Source organism: Peromyscus eremicus, chromosome 15 (genome assembly GCF_949786415.1).
Source record: "Peromyscus eremicus chromosome 15, PerEre_H2_v1, whole genome shotgun sequence".
Lineage (NCBI taxonomy): Eukaryota > Metazoa > Chordata > Mammalia > Rodentia > Cricetidae > Peromyscus > Peromyscus eremicus.
The window spans coordinates 22,207,352-22,223,892 of NC_081431.1; the positions used below are offsets into that span (position 1 = coordinate 22,207,352).

The 16,541-nt window shown below is 47.2% G+C and overlaps 1 protein-coding gene across 1 annotated transcript; it reads left to right on the forward strand.

Annotated features, from left to right (window-relative positions):
* Positions 1-712: 712 nt before the first annotated feature.
* Positions 713-15,995, forward strand: Fcrl6 (Fc receptor like 6). Its single transcript, XM_059281061.1, is given in 5 exon segments — positions 713-737; positions 14,818-14,979; positions 14,982-15,053; positions 15,199-15,475; positions 15,872-15,995. Coding segments are annotated over 5 exon segments (660 nt in total).
* The last annotated feature ends 546 nt before the right edge of the window (positions 15,996-16,541 follow it).

The following is a 16,541-nucleotide window of genomic DNA, read 5'->3' on the forward strand; positions in this document are numbered from 1 at the left end:
GCACAGGATGGGAGGACTCCCTTCCCCCAGGATGGGCTTCCTCCTCTCTGCCTGACCTTATCTGGAGACTGACCCTGAGCCTGGACACCTGATTTCCCTCAGGCATGACCCTTGACACAGTTCCCTGCAGACACTCTCCCCCGGACGTGACACACGATAATTAGGTTTTGTGCTTTGGCTGTTATGGTAGGAAAGTGCTATTTAATGCAAATCAGGTGGTACCCCAGCCACTGTCCTCATCTTTCATACCTCCCCTCACTCTGGAATAAAATTGAGCAGTCTTACTGAAGCTATCTCCTGGAAAGCTGTTTCTGCCATACTCACAGGCTGTACGAAGCCCTGCACACTGCCTCTGCCCACTTTGTCCTGGAGGTTTGGTGGCCAAACCGTGAGGAAAAGGGAGACCCCACAACAACCCATGCTGAGTAAAAAAGGGGAGCCTTAGAGTCTTCCCTCTCTAAAGTACTAGTTACAGAAAATTGCAGGTAAGCCAAACACCACTGTGGGTGGGCACACAAGCATGTCGTGACTGCAAAAACAGATGTGAGAAGAATAAATCCCAGATGCAGGAGCAGGGAACCACATGGGCCCTTGGTTGAATCACAGTACTTTATTTCTTTACGAGAAAGAAGAAACAGGGTTCACTTCTGTAACTCCAGGAGGCAGAGAGGATGGCTGGGAAACTGGGGTCAGCCTGGGCTACCGTGCAAAAATGGTCAAGAAAGAACGAGAGACAAGTAAGGAAAGAGGAAGAAAGAATTACCCAAAGTAAATGTGACCAAAATTTATAATTAAATAGTGCTGGGTGGTGGATGCCTAGACACTTCTGGTATTCTATTTTTTTTTATTTTCTAATATTTTAATTTATTGTTTGTTGTATTTGATTTATTTGTGGAGGAAGAGATGGTAGGTGGGGGTGGGGGAGATCCATGCAAATGAAAGCTAGAGGAAGTGTTCGATGCCCCTTGGCTTAAGAGACAAGACACATGGAGAGAGTGGTGTGGCCTCAGGGAGGAGAGGGGAGCAGTAATGCAGGCTATTGTAAAATGGGGTGGGGGTAGGCATTGTTCTCAGTGTGATGGAGAGACCTGGGGGCTCTAAGCAGAGGAGCTCTACCACTGGTGTGATCATCTCTGAGTGGGTCACTCTTCTGTGTGTAAAGTGGGAGGAGGCAGGCGAAGAGCAGGGGTGAGAGAACACGTGAAGACTTCTTTACAGGAATGAGTGCAAAAGACTGAATGGAACCCCAGTCACAGTGCCTGCAAATGTGTCTGTGGTATGCTGGGAAGAGGAAGAGGTGGAACTTGGCCAGGGATTCGATGGGAAGGAAGCATGCCTGAGGTTTTATTTAAGCCGCAGGCAGAGAGGTACTGAGAGGAGAAAAGTGAGGGGAGCTGAAGAAGGATAGTAAGAAGGGTGGGCCAGCGGGCGGGTCCTAGTGAGGAGAGAAGGATGAAGAATTTCATTCCGTTGTTTGTCAGCCTCAAAAGTGGAGGGACAGAGCTGGCAATTGTGTGCTCAGCTCAGGGGTCCATGGGAAAGGTCGAGTAGGGTCAAGAGGTATAAATTTAGGTGTCACTGGTGTATTCTTCAAAGCCATGCCATTAGGCAGACGATGTAAATAAAAAAGAAGGCCGGGACCAAACTCCAAGTACCCCTCCATTTAACAGCAGGGAAAAGAGAAGCCAGCAAATAGACTTAACGAGATAGAAGAATGAATAGGGGTGTTGGGGGGCATGAGAGATGCCAAGCCAAAAACATGTTTCAAGTTGGAAGCCGCGTTCGACTGTGGAAAATGCTGCTGCATAGCCAAATAAACAGCTCAGGCAGAGAATCACCGCCCTCCCCTTGGAGCTGACAGTTCGGGAAGGAGTCTTTGTGGCTTCGACAAAAGCAATTCAGTGGAGTGGGGGCTTTGCAGGAGCGGAGGCCAGATGGCCCGTGATTGACAAGGGAGGGGGGACCGAGGAAGACTTGCGTGTGGGCGGGTCTTCTGAGAAGCTTGACTGAGGAAAGGAGGATAATGAGGTGAGCACTGGGGACAAGGACATAAAGGGGAAGATAATTTAGGATGTTTGTCCGAATCCATATGCGGAGGAAAAGAACACAGTAGAAAGGGGTGAGGAGAACAGTGGAAAAGTGAACGCAAGAGGAACTTAGAGAAAAAGGAAGGAGCCTGGAGTCCAAGCCTCACAGCTCACTAGACTGAGCTGGGACGCTAACTCTGCTCCATCTGGTCCAGGTCCCAAGCTGTCCCCCAGACACTCATTACCTCTCGACACTGTTTGCTTGCTCATGGATGTCACCAGCTCCTGGGGTTCACGGGGCCAAATCTTCCGCTACCATCTCCTCTGAATACACAAGTCTCGAAATCTTCCTCACCCTATCTAGGTTGTGCATCTACCCAGGGAACTGGAGGGGAAAATAAGCAAACTGAAGAAAATTAATTCTGATCTATTTTATACATTCTGTATAAATGCATGAAATAGATTATGTTTGACAGTGGTAAACAGAGAAGCCACAAAAAATCCAATTTATCACTTTAATTATATATGCTTTTCTTCCTCAATCTCCAGGGAAGAATAAGCCTCCAGCAGTGTTCAGCCCCTTCTACGAAGCCATTCTCAAATTATTAATGTTGCTCTTAGTAACCGCGTGCTCTTAGTGACAGATGGCCTATCTGAAGCCCCTATGGAGGTGCATGTGAGGAGGGGCATAAGGGCGCACAAATGGAAAGTGAGGCACATGGAGCTGTGAGTCAGAGGAACTACACAGATGAAGTTGAAGTCCACTCCAAGCAGGAAGTCTCCTACTTCTACTGAGGAAAGCATAAGAGCACTAAATTATGTGGACACTGGTCCAACCAACCAACCAACCACCTTTAGCGACAACAGTCTCACCCCACAACCCCTGACAATTTAGCGGCCATCCACACTGTCCCTAAGCAGGAGCAGGAGCACGAAGAGGGGGACTCTCTGTTACCCATTGTTTTGTTTTATTTTGTTTTGTTTTGGTGAACACAAACTCTGCCAGACATCAAAGTACAGCAAGGAACAGACAACCAGGTCCTCGCCCTCCAGAAACAAGCATCCCCAAGAAAGAATGAATGCAAGAGGCCGTTGTAACACCAGATGAAGGTGCCAGATGCTAAGGCAGGATGTAGGCACATCCGGTGCAGGCAGTGGCCAGGACAGGAAGAGGTATGTGTCAAACAGGGTTCTCTAGAGGAAAAGAACAAATAAAATGAATATTCACTACAAAGGGGGTTATATTAGACTAGAGTGTAGGGTGTGTTTAGTGATAACATGTTCGCTGGCTAATTTGCACTTTGATTATAGTCAAAATTAAGACACTGGATTTCTGACTTTTGGATTGGGATAAGTGGCCCTGTTAGCTCACACAGAAAATGCTAGGAGAGAACCAGGTTGGGAGCCCCCTCCCCAATTGTTGTTGTGACATATATCACAAAAGCAACTTCAGGAAGGAGGAATTGTTTCGGCTCATAGTTTGAGGATACAGTCCATCATGGCAAGGAAAACTCGGCTTCGGAGGCCTGAGGCAGCTGATCACACTTGTCTGACATCAGCCGTCATAGATGTGTGCTGCTGCCCCACACACTTCCTCAGGCTGGACCCAAGGCCCTGGGGTGGCACTGCCAACTTTCAGTGTGGGCCTTCCTTCTCCAGCTAATCTTTTAGGGAAGATCCTCAGAGACACACCCAGAGAGATATTTCCAAGGTGATTCTAAAGCCAGTCCAGTTGACAGTGGAGATTAACCAGTACTGGAAGGAAGGATTCAGTCTCCACAGGTTGAGTCAAATGCCTGCCCGGAGCGAGCTCTACAGAAGCAGCTGGACACTCGTATCTGACATTTGGTTAGACCTTGGACTAGAAAGACATACTGGGGATTCACTGAATCGCAGAGAGTCGTTTAATCCGTGGCGTGGATGAGAATACTTAGAGAACACAAAACAGAAGGAAAGGGGGCCTGTGGCCACAGTCTGCACAGCTCTTTCTAAACCTCTAGAGGAGGAGGCTGTGCCTGCAGAGCATGATGGGAAAGTTCTATACAGAGATGGGAGACAAGTGAGGTAACAATTGTGTTTTGGTTTTAAAGAAGGGGGCAATAATCAACAGGATCAATGCTGACATTCTCTCAAACAACATGAAACCAAGCCTGCTTACTTGACACACTAGAGATGTGTGTGATGGAGGCTAGAGACAGCAGACTAGGTTGGGTTGAACGGGAAGGCAGCACACTTAAGCGTTTCCTAAGCATTTTTGCTCTGTGGCACATAAGACTATCTTTTAAAAGTTTTTTTCCCCCTTGTGTGTGTGTGTGTGTGTGTGTGTGTTTCAGGGGGAACAGTGGGATTGCCTGGATGTTTGTCTGTGTACCCCATGTATGCAGCACCCATGGAAGCCAGAAGAGGGCATTGGATCCTCTGAAACCGGAGTTGTAAATGGTTATAGGCTGCCATGTGGGTGCTAGGAATAGAATCAAGGTTCTCTGGGAGAGTAGCCACGGCTCCTCACTGCTGAGACATCTCTCTAGCCCCAAGATTATCTCTAAATATAACGTTCAGTAACTGAGTAAAGCTGATCCAGGGTCAGCTTTACCTAAGTCCCAGATCAGCTTTACGTGGCCTTACCTAAGTGCTCTGAGGACTGAGAAGATCAGTGTCTTGGAACACCAAAAGCCATTTGTGCCATCCTGATGCAGAGCGGCTATGAATGGAGTGTCACAAGTGTGACACCAAAGGAAGAGAAGCTGGCTTGCTTGGAACGGCTTTAAGGTGAAGAAAACATGAGCATCTTTCAAAAGCATCTAGTGAAAAGGTCCAGTTGAGACGGTGTGACTGAATTCACGGGAGGCAAATGGTAGAAAATCCTTGGTAGTGTAAGGCTCCTAAGAAGCTATACAAGAATCCAGTTGCAGAAGGGGGCGGGGACAGTGAATATAAGAGATATCCTATATGTGAAGTGTTGTTCGCTGCACAAGATTAAAAACTGGGTGTCATGATTACCATGACAAAATTTTTAAATCTAACCTTCAGTAAGGTTAAGCCACCATCTCAGGTTCTCCACCCACTAAGCAACTTAACCAAGACTTTAACACATACTTTTCTGTCTCCAGCACTCCTAGGAACTGTACTTTGATGTATCTTGAACCTCACATGCTGTGTTAGGACCAGTCACAAAGATGAATTGGATTCCACATTTGACTTTGAAGAGACTCAACATGTAATAGAAGAAGATGATAAAACGAATGCAATACTATATGATAAACAGAATAATGGGGAAATGCCTTAAGCAGCACAAAGACTGTGTTCTATATATGCCTGTCTTTTTCTGAACTCAAGGAGGCCAAGAAGGGCTGGGAATAGAGAAGAGCTTTGAGAAAGTTTGGTGGCTGGAAGGACTGTTGAAAAGATAAGTGAAAGGGAGGGTAGGTGAGTGGTTGAATGGGTGGATGAGTGGAAAGAGAAATGACATTTGAGTATTAATTTTTAAAAAAATCCTTCCTTAGGGCAACTGTTGTTCAGGTAGCCACAAGAGGTCGCTGCAGACCTGACTCAGACACAGTTTCCCATTGGCCCTTCCAGGTTCTGCCCAGCTGCCCCAAAGGGAGGGGACAGATGGAGAGACTAGTGGGAGGTGGCCGGATTCCAATCTGGCTCCTTCCTTTACCTTACTCTTCATCTTTCAGCTCCTATCCTATGTTCTAAGCATTTAATACACGACTCCAATTTGTCCTGTCTTTAGAACCTAAACTCAGAAATGTTCGGGGGCGGGGCGGGGGGGGGGGGCGGGGGGGGGGGGCGTCTTTCTTGGACCTCTGCTTCCAGCAAGCCATGTGGTTCCAATCGCAAGCTGAACAACCGAGTACCTCCACTCAAGTTACTTCATCCTTTTAGACCTCCCAAGAAGTGAAGTTGGGGAGATCGTCTAGTAGTTCCAGGCCGCCTGGCTCACTCTTCCTTGAACAATGCTAGCCTTCATCAAGTACTTCCTCCTTGGGTGGCATGGCTCTCATTCTGTGATAATCAAGGCGGCAGCCAGCCTCCATGTGTTAACATTAAATATTGAATTAACTAAAACAGAAGCAAATGCGATTGTAGTTCCTCAGCCTCGCCAGCCAAATATGTGATGGCTACGGTGCAACCAAGAACTACTACAGGAAGCAGCCCGGGGACATTTTCAGCATCTCGGAGTGCTCCGTGAGATAGCACTGTCTAAGCAACTCATGTTTTTATCTCGGGTAACCTTCGTTGTGAACCGGTGCGCAAGAGGCCTTGGCAGGTTTGAGCCAAGGAGACGTACCATGCAGGCAGCAGGCAAGGGGGCACCGCGGAAAGTTACTCACACCGTGCAGACATGGCATCCACGTGGAAAGTTTATTATTAAGGGGTGGGGGAGGGAACAGAGAGAAAGAGGGAGAGAAAAGGAAAACGGAGGTGCAGGCAGCCTCGTGAAGAGAGAGGAGAGAAGAAGGGGGGGTTCCTCATAAAGAGGGATTTATGTAAGATAACTGTCAGGACACTGGGTGGGTCCCCAAGGGGCGGGCCTGAATGCCAACAACCTTCCTTACACTTTCAGGGTGAAATATAATCATTTACTCACCTTAGAGATAAGGACCCTGAGACCCAAACTGTTGCAAAACTTAGCCAAGGTCTCTCAGCAGATTGAGTCAAAGCAAGGATTCAAGTCTGGGTGGTTGACTCCACACCCAGCCTGCTGCCCCGGTGCTCAGAGCTGTCCCTAGTGACCATTCTCCTGAGTTCAGTCTCTGACCTCCTGGGAGTTAAACTTTTCAGTTTCCATCAACCATTGGCCCTCACAGCTGTTGTCCTGACAGTGACCTACACAATTAGGGACCTGGGCTTCCAGCCTCTTTTGGAAAAGAGTCCTCCCACCTTTCTGTCCAATCCCCGGCAGGTGCATCTAAGCCGCAGCCAGGGATAGTAATACAACCCAACACAAAATTATAAACCTACTCAAAACATTTGCAATTTTCTTTCTGTAACTCAACTGGGTGGTTCTTGGGTGGACTTCGTTAGTAGCAATGTCTTGTTGCGATACAAGAAAGTGTGCTGGGTTTGGAGCCTTTGGCTAACTCATCCCGGTCTCCATTCAGTGTAGCCTGGGTCCTAGAAGATGTGTGACCTGGGCAGATTTGTGACCTTACTGCTATTCACTAGAGTCACCCTCATCCACAAGGCAATGGCGGGCAGCCAGTTGAGCTCAGAGAGCCAACTCATTCACCTCTGAAGGTAGAGCAGCATGTCACCCACAGGGGTGGCGTGCTAAGTTGGGATTCACTTCACACTCACAGCTGCTGGGACACAATGACAGTGTGAAGCCAGAGAGATGCTCTGGCCATTCTGGGTTCACAACATCACAGATGCCTTGTGTGTGAGGCCATTGGTGGTTACCCATCGCCCCGTCTCCTTCCGCTGTGCTGACCTGCCCCACCCACTTACCGCTTGCTGAACAAAGTCGAAGAAAACTCTAATCAGGAGTCTATAAAGAAAGAATAAGGAAAGAAAGCTTAGGTGCCCTCTAGATGAGTGGGCAAGACGCTACTCTAGCTCACCTCCTTACTACTTGAACGCTGAAGCAGCCTGGTGACCAGGTCACCGCCTGTCTGTCAGGTGGGTTTCTCATTTCCACTGAGTCAGAGAATCTATGGCAAGAGTACAGGAAACTCACTCTCTGTGTTCTTGCCTGCAGCAATAAGCACATGGAGACTTTTCCTGACCACATCCAACTTCTCATTTAGACTTCCTCAGAAAGCCTTACTGCCAGAAAATTCCCCCTTCTGATTTACCAGGTTTCTCCATCTGTCGTCTGAAAGCCCTGCGTTCTGTTCTGCCATCAGAGTTGATGGAGATCTCCGTGAGGGACCTTTGAGTCCTTTCAGGTTTTTAATCTATTACAACTAAAGCTTGTATGAACACACTTTGCGTGTCTTTTGATGCCCATGCATACACATACTCAGGAAGATGCTAGGTCATCTCATATCCACATTTTACTATCAGTAAGTCCTACCAGGCCTATTCCCAACGTGGTTGAATCTGTTTTTGAGACTATGGTTCAGCAGCAAATCATGGGCAGGGAGCACATGGTGGTGCCTGTGACCTCGGGGCTGCTGGGAAGCAAAAAGAGAAATAGGAAGAGCCCTGGTCCCACAATGCCCTTTGAGGACATGCCCTCGATGACTGTAGCCTCTCATGTAGGCCCCACCTCTTAAAACAGACATGGGACCAAGCCTTTAATACATGGGTTTTTGGAGAATATTCTAGAGCGAGACTATAGCAAGGAAGGACTTCATCAGACTACTGGAGGTCTCTCAGGATGGAAGTTGAATGATTACTGGTTCCAGTCTTACACTATCGCTCGGGGAGGCTGAGACTGAATTTGAACAATCTCTGACGCTTTCCAGTAGGAATAATCCACAGCTATAACCCATCCTAGCTCTCTGACATGAGCTTTGTGAAACCACAAAAGGTGCTTATTAGTGATCTACCTGACTCCTTCATATTTTATGTTGAATAAAATCAATATATATGTAACCAAGAGGAAATGTCATTTGAGCTTATCAAATTTCCCACTTACTCAGGCTGTAACATGTCTTGGGTCAGAAGGGCCACCCCCTCACCCCAGGTCAGGAGGACTAATTGCTCTATCCCGTTTTCAGGTCTGCCTGCTGTCTGGCCTGCTCTGCCTTGGAAAGGCACCACGCTGCCCTGCTGGATGGTTCTACTGCTCTTTGATGAGTTACTGGGCTCCCTGCACGTGGTCTCTGAGACACAGTTCCTAACCTTTCCTCTTCCAGACTCACAGCGAGTTAGTGCCTGGAGCTTGAGAAAAGTGTGTGCTCACTGGTAAGCTGAGGGAGGCTGCTACGGGGTGGAAATGTTCTGCAGTGTTTCCTAGCTTCTTTGCCAAGGTTCTTGCAAAGCAGGCCCATTGTCAGAAATGAACTAGGCAGGAAATATGCTAGAGAAGCAGACTCTGGGATCCCGGTGTTTCCCAAAAGTCACTTTTACCCTATGAAATAATTTTGGGGGCTATCCCAAAAGGAAGCAGTTACAGAAGAAAAGGAGTCCCCCGGGCATATCAAGAGGGAAGATCAGACACAGGGTTATAAGTTCGATGCCTTTTGTTCAGCAGCAGGAAGCGAGACTGGGAAGGCAACACCACTTTTATGACACCTTAGCATTCTCCAAGAACCGCTTACTGAAGACCAGACTTCTCACTTGGCCAAAAGTCCTGCACGCTGGCTATCCAAAGCCCTTCTGAAGCTTGCCTTTCCTTTTCTGCCTACCTTGTCTCTCTGAAGGGAGTATGGCGAGATTTGGGGTCTAACTGGTCCTCGGGGCTGGTTTGAAGACTCAGCAGTCCCTGTTTCTCTCCTCTCCACTTTTCCAGCCACATTGGCCAGCCATGTTATGACGGATCCAAGAGTGAAAGATTGCCATACAGAGCATCTCTGGGCCCCCTAGACTCAGCTCAGTCTCAGCTAGGTTCATCCTGCTATGCGACAACCTTGTAACTTGTGTATATATTTTATTTCCATTGACAGTTTTCTTAGTTAGTTGACCTTTTTGAAGGGGAGGCGGAGTGGCGGGAAGAAAGGAAGAAAACTTGTTTCTATTTGCTTGTTTGGGTTTTTTGTTTTGTTTTGTTTTTGTTTTTGTTTTTGTTTTCTGTTTGTTTTATTTCATGGAGCAGAAAAGCAAAATTATTCCTAACTATGACCTCTTCCTGGACATGGACAGAGTTTGTGAAAATTTAAGCCTGGGAGGAAAACACCTGCTCTGTTTTTATTTTCTCTCCCATGCCATAGCACCGCTGTGTGTTCTAGGAAAGGCCATCTCGGCAAGTGAAGAGGCCTAATGTTCACACTACCTCAGAATCAGGGTTACCTGTGTTGAATATACTTTAGTGGAAGGTTCCCAAGGGGGCAAGTTGCATGACCTCATGAAAAGAGCAGCCCTTGGGACTTGTCTGGATGAAGTCCAAGATATCTCATTTTTGAACCCAGGATCTAGCTAGCAAGCTGCAGATCTGGGGTGGGGAGGAGGGGATGAACTAGTGACCAGCTTCCTGTCATTCAATGTAGTGGAGAACTAGACACTAGCAGGCCACACTGGATGCCTAGAGATCCCAGAAAGACGTCCTGAGACACACACCCCAGGGGTGGGCAAGTGTAACAGCTGGAGTAAGTGCACAGCTGCCATTTCCTCTCTGATGTGACAGAGAGAAGGAGAAGAAAAGCAGAAGAAAGCCACTGAATGCCTGCTTTGTCATATGTCCGCCTCATCTAGCCATTAGAACTTTCTAGAGCAGTTATTTTTAATCCCTACTAGACAATGGGGGAAACCAAGGCTCTCCAAAACCTTTCTGGAGTTAACAAGAGCAAAACAGGAATGCCAACACCTATCCACCAGAGGTTGAGTCCCATGCTTTTGCTATTCCTCCCTCCCACTCAGACATAGGTGGGTTCTAATCAGCAAAACTAGAAAACAGAGGGCCTGGAGCAATGGCTCAGAGGTTCAGAGCACTGGCTGTTCTTCCAGAGGTCCTGAGTTCAATTCCCAGCAACCACATGGTGGCTCACAACCATCTACAACGAGATCTGGTGCCCTCTTCTGGTGTGCAGGCATACATGCACTTATATGTAATAAATCTTTTAAAAAATAAAATAATAAAACTAGAAAATAGAAATTCATTTTAAATAATGGGCAGGGTGTAGTCACAATAATGTGCAACAACTAATAATTATCAGTAATTATCAGTTATCAGGTGTCCTAGAGGTCCTGGCATCAAACATGATAGGGTATGCCTCAACATTAAATATGGAAGTTTGAGGGATGGTCCTTAACTTTCTTCTGAGCCAAAAATTAGACAAGTTCCCTCTCCTGGTGGAGACTTCCTCTCATGTACTCACACAGCTTCCGTGGCAGGTGTCACGGGACCTCCACACACTCTTCCCAGCACCATGGCGGCCACAGCTTGACAAAGCGGCATGTTCCTCTACAGAAGAGACCCACTGTGAGATACTTCTTCGTGTGGAGCTAAATCTGCCTCCCTGATCCCTCCAACTTTCAATAATTAGTCTCTTTTCTGTCCTATGAAGTAACTCACGATAAATCTTCCCGTCCTCTTCAGAAGAATGACTGGAGGCCACCATTGTGTCCCGGAGGCCACTATTGTGTCCATGCTCTATTGTATCTTTACAGATAATTATCTCCCAAATCCTTCAGCGGTCCAGTAGGAGATGGTTTCCAGACCCTGTTCCTCATCCTCATCTGCCTGGCCTCCTTCATGTGCTCTGTTGACGTGCTGGTAGCTCAGCTTTCTCCTCCCTCCCATCGTGAAGCAAGAAGCTCCCAGCTGCTTCCACAGTTCAGGACTCTACAATGCAACTTAGTTTGACAATGGCTCTTAGGTACCTTGTCACACTGTCACCTCAGCATCAGCCTACACCTAACTAAGGTCCCTGGGCCTTCTTCACAGGAACAGCTGTAGGCAAATGTCGCTCAGTCTGACCCCAGTTGGCTGCCATCTTGATTGCAAAGGCCTATTTCACACTCGTAACTCCAAGGTCCTGTTGAACAATGGAGCAACAAGTCTTCGGGACTTGGAGACATGAGCTCACTTGAGAGGCTCGGCTGTCTAGGTGACTTCTCTTTTTTTTTTTTTTTTTTTTTTGGTTTTTCGAGGCAGGGTTTCTCTGTGTAGCTTTGCGACTTTCCTGGGACTCACTTGGTAGCCCAGGCTGGCCTCAAGACTTCTCTTTTGTTATAAGCGTCAGCGCTCTCCATCCTGTTTGCTCAGCATGTTGTAACTACCAAGTTGTTTTCCAGTGAGAAAGAAAGGTAAGAGAAGCCTGACTACAGAGCAGGTTCTCACCTACTCTGAGGTCCAACCTTCTTTCTGCTTTCAGTTAGTGTGATAACCAGTTTCCCAGGCACCTTTACAACCACCTATTAAAAAAATTACTGTTCTAAAAAAAAATTACAATTATCCCTCCCAATTATATGATATGACAAAATGAGGAATTGGAAGCTCTTGGAATTTGGGCAGTTTGTCCAAGTTCACACAGAAAGAGGCAGATTGGTAAGTCCAGTCAAGACCATCTGCTTCCAAATCCTGCCTACTTTTTTACAACATCAAGCTCATGGGTGAGAAGGGTGGGGGAGATGGAAGGAAAGAGACTTTTATAGTTCTGCAAAAACTTGAAAAACCTGCTGACCCTGAGCGGAATCCAAAATTAACTTCAAATTCTCCATCTGTATCCAAAGCAGGATGAGCAGCGAGGGTGAGAATGTGTGGCATCTGAGGGTGTCAGTTGTTCACCCACCACCCGATGGTAGTTAGCTTTTAGTTACCGGTACAAAATACTTGAGAAAATTGACCTGAGGCAGGAAAGGTTGACTTTTCTTTATGCTTTCCAAGGATTCAGCATATGGTCAACTGGATTTGTTACTTTTAGGTGGTAAAGCAGGAACACTATGGTGGAAAGGCGTGAGGGAGGCATGCTGCTTGCCTCATGGTAACCAGGAAGTATACAAGAAAGAGACAGAGAACAAGATATTCCCTTCCAGGGCACACCTCCAGCGAACTACTTCCTCCATACGTCCTATCTCCTCCTTTGGGCACCTCCCAATAATGCCGTCATATTCTGAATCAATCCATTCATTATAACAGAGCCCTTATGACCTAATTATCCCTGGAAATGGTCTCATAGACACACCCAGAGGTGTGTTCTACTAATCACTTGGGCATTCCTTAATCCAACCAAGTTAATAAGACTAACCATCATGCTTACTACTAGTTCAGTGTTCCAGGAACATGCCCTGGGCATAAGGCACATCGTCATTAAGACATGTAATCAGATTTCATTCTGCACAGAGGAGGCTAAGTGATAACATGCTGGCAACTTAATAAGACAAAATCAAACCAGATGTGGTGGCTAAGACTTGTCATCTCAGCACCCAGGAGACTGAAACAGGAGCATTTCCACCAGTCAGAGGCCAGCCTGGGCTGCATAATGAGTTCCAGGGCAGCTTGGGCTACAGAGTAAGAACCTGTCTCACAAATTAATAAAAATACCGCTGATACTCCAAAAAGTAATAGTGATGCAATAGGATTCTACGAGCATGAGAATTCTGATTGCAGTCCCAGGGAAGGCCTGTCTGGGAAGGCAGAATTTGACCAGATGCGGGGTAGAGGATTGTAGAGGATGTGTCCACTATAAATGTTTACTAGTTAAATGGTTGGGGGCAGTGACTGAGTGGTTTGGTAATTAAGTGGTTGAGTGGTTGGTGCTGGGTGTCTTGGGGGCTGGATGGTGGGTAGCTCAAAATGATATAAATATCACTTGTTGATATGGAAGTTTTTCTGCTACTTAATTTAATTTTATCACTTTGGTCTTCTGCAGATTCCTGTGTTGGGACAAATTGTAAGTCTTATCCATGTCTCTTCTGATTCCAAGTATGTTCCTGGGTCAACATTTTAATGAGAAGGGATATGACAATACCATTGGGTCCCTCATTTTCAAGGAAGACCCAGACTAGGTCCCATTATCAGAATCGTTAACTAGAGTCCAGGAAAAAGGAAAAACAGGACTCCACTGGCTCAGGCTCCAGGTGCTTCTAGGGTCACAGGAGTCTCAGCAGGGTAGCTCGGAGGCCCCTCACAGTCCCTTAAACATGGCTCTAGCTTTTGCCTCTCCTCTCAGTGTGGCTCAGGGGTGTCAAGGTTTAGACTCTTTTCCCTTTTCCGGTCAGGGAATCACCACCTTTAGCTTCATCTTCTTTTCTTCCTCAGCTTCTCTTGCCCTCCAGCTCTTCCTGTCTCATAGCCTTCATGGTGTTTTCTATCAAGCAGAAAAAAACTCTGAGCTGCGAACATCTTGCCTTCTGTGATGCACGCAGAAGTCATTCAAACTAATGTTTGGAACCGACAGAAAGGGCAGTTGTAGAAAGCACATGAACATCACTGCTCCGCTTCTAGGTGAGAACAGAAGGCTCTAAGCATCCAGGGAGATCCAGGCAAAGGCGAGGTGCTGGGACCAACGTCAGCATTCCTCATCTGATTACTTATCATGAATCTTAGACCGTCTGTCTAGACTCCTAAGGCTGTCTGAGCTAGTCATGTCTAACATGTCAAAAAGTTACAGCCTGGGAACAGACCCAACATGCCTGCCCTGCAGATGAGGTCAGATCTTTGGGACCCCGTCTCGTGTCCACATCAGAGCTCGGAGTGCCTTTTAGGACAGACAGAGAAAACATCCCTCTCCTAGACTGACAGAAGATAGAACTCTCTTCTCGGGGTAGAGAAGAGAGCTCAGGTCTGGGGAAGCCTAGCCAAAAAGTTGTTTTTGTTGTTGTTTTCCTGGTGGACATTTATGCAGCTCTCGTCAGGGGTAACGGCTGAAGAAAATGCCACACTGGGGCATTTGAACCAATGGAGAAAAGTGGGAACAGAACCAAAAGCACATCTAACCCATTTTTCCCCTCTGAGGACCAAAACTACTAAGGGGTCTTCTGGCTCTGACTTTCTGGGGTTCTCACAGGACCTGGCTTTGTAGGAGTCATTTCAGACTCACTGCATGAGGACAATGGACAAGCTCTGGGGATGAAATTATCTCTCTTCTGGGTCTCGTAGTTATAGCCTGACTGATGCGGAAGATCAGTCCTCAAGCCTCCTGGGCTTCTGTCTGGGACTTTTTTCCTGAGCCTTGGTGTTATGTCTCCCCAGAGTAGTTCCAGACGCCTGTGCTGAACTCTGTCCTCTCTCCAGACTTCCAAGAGGGGAGACCGCTGGTCCTGAAGTGTCAGACAAAGATGCACCCTCAGAAGTCAGCCTTGCAGCTCTTTTACTCTTTCTATAAGGACAGTCATGTCATTCAGGACAGGAGTCACCTCCCAGTACTCTACATCTCAGAAGTCGAAGACTGTGGTTTTGCCAGTGTATGGCGGCTGCTAAAGATGGCCTAATCCAGAAACAAAGTCAACAGCTGGAGAGCCAAGTACAGGGTAAGTAGATGAGGAAGAGAGATACTCCTAAGGGGTCCAGACATCAGGCAACAACCTTCATGGCAGTAGGTAAGGGGTCCTAGGGAAGAAGGGATTCGGGATCCCGGACAATCCGGCTGACTCTCCTATTCCATGTACCATCCAGTGCCTGTATCCCATCCTGTGCTTACTCTGCGACATGAAGCCACTAACCCTGCTGTAGGAGACGTGGTGGAGTTTCCCTGTGAGGCCCAGAGGGGCTCCCTTCCAGTCTTTTACTCATTCTACTGTGATGGAGAGATCCTAGGGGAATCCCTGGCTTCCACTGACAGTGTTTCCTCCCTCCTCAGCCCAGTGAAGTCAGAGTGGAGTACTCGGAACTATTTCTGTGAAGCTAAAAACAGTGTCTCCAGAGAGAGGAGTGAGTCCGGGATGTTCCCCTGGTTGGTATGTTTTGTCCCACACGGTCTCTGAGCCCCGGTAACTGGCGGAAGTCAGATCTCACTCATCTGTAACCTCCCACCACACCTAGCACAATAATGACTTATGGCAGCCTCTGCTTAATGGACCACAGACCCCGATTGGAATGCCTATCCTCTGGACCGGCAGAGGGTGGGGAGCGAGCCCCATGGGGGAGGGGTTACATGGCCATCCATGACATGACCAGTCACGTAAGCATCTTCTGGGCCATCTGTCTTTCCCACTTACGAGGCTTCTCCAGGCCATGTGTTTTGTTTTGTTTTGTTTCGTTTTTCCAAGGCTGTCCATTGCATCTCCTGTGTTAGTTTGGGATGGATTTCTGAATTTCTACAGTGCACATAGTCACTTCCCCATTCCAGGTTCTCAAGTCTTGTCCACCTCAACTGGTTAGTGGCCTGGCTACCTGCAAGCCTGCTTGGTGGGACGGTCCTTGCCACTGTGTTTCTAATTCACTTCTTCAGGCCCTGTAAAAAAGATGGTTAACAACTCTTTTTTGACTCCTTATTTGCTAAATCTCTGGCATTCCCCAGCCTTTGAGAAGCCACAGCCTGGCAGACATAGCCATTCTCTTTACCTGAGTCCCATGTCAGAAGGGAGTTTTTTTTGTTCCCAAGTCCCTCAAAGGAGCACTCAGAAGAACACACAGAGTTTTCAGAACACACATAGAGAATACCCAACCTCACACGATCACAGTCACAGAGACAAAAACCCACCATTACACACTCAGGCGTGATTAGAAGCATGAACCAAAGAATTCTTACAAAATGGATATGATTTATACCGGGGTCCTTCACATTAGAAAGATAATCTGTGGCACTGAATGTGACAGGGGATAAAAAGCTGAAGGCCTCAAGCCTCTCTTACTAAACTCAGCAGTCCTCAAGTCTGCTAAGAGATAAGTAGTAAATAAGAGCTAGGATGCACAGGTCCATACTCACACACCCACCTTGGATGGTGTGGTACCCAGGGTGAGTCTTCATTGGATAGTAACACATCAGAAAGGAAACACGATAGAGAGGTCAGATCAGT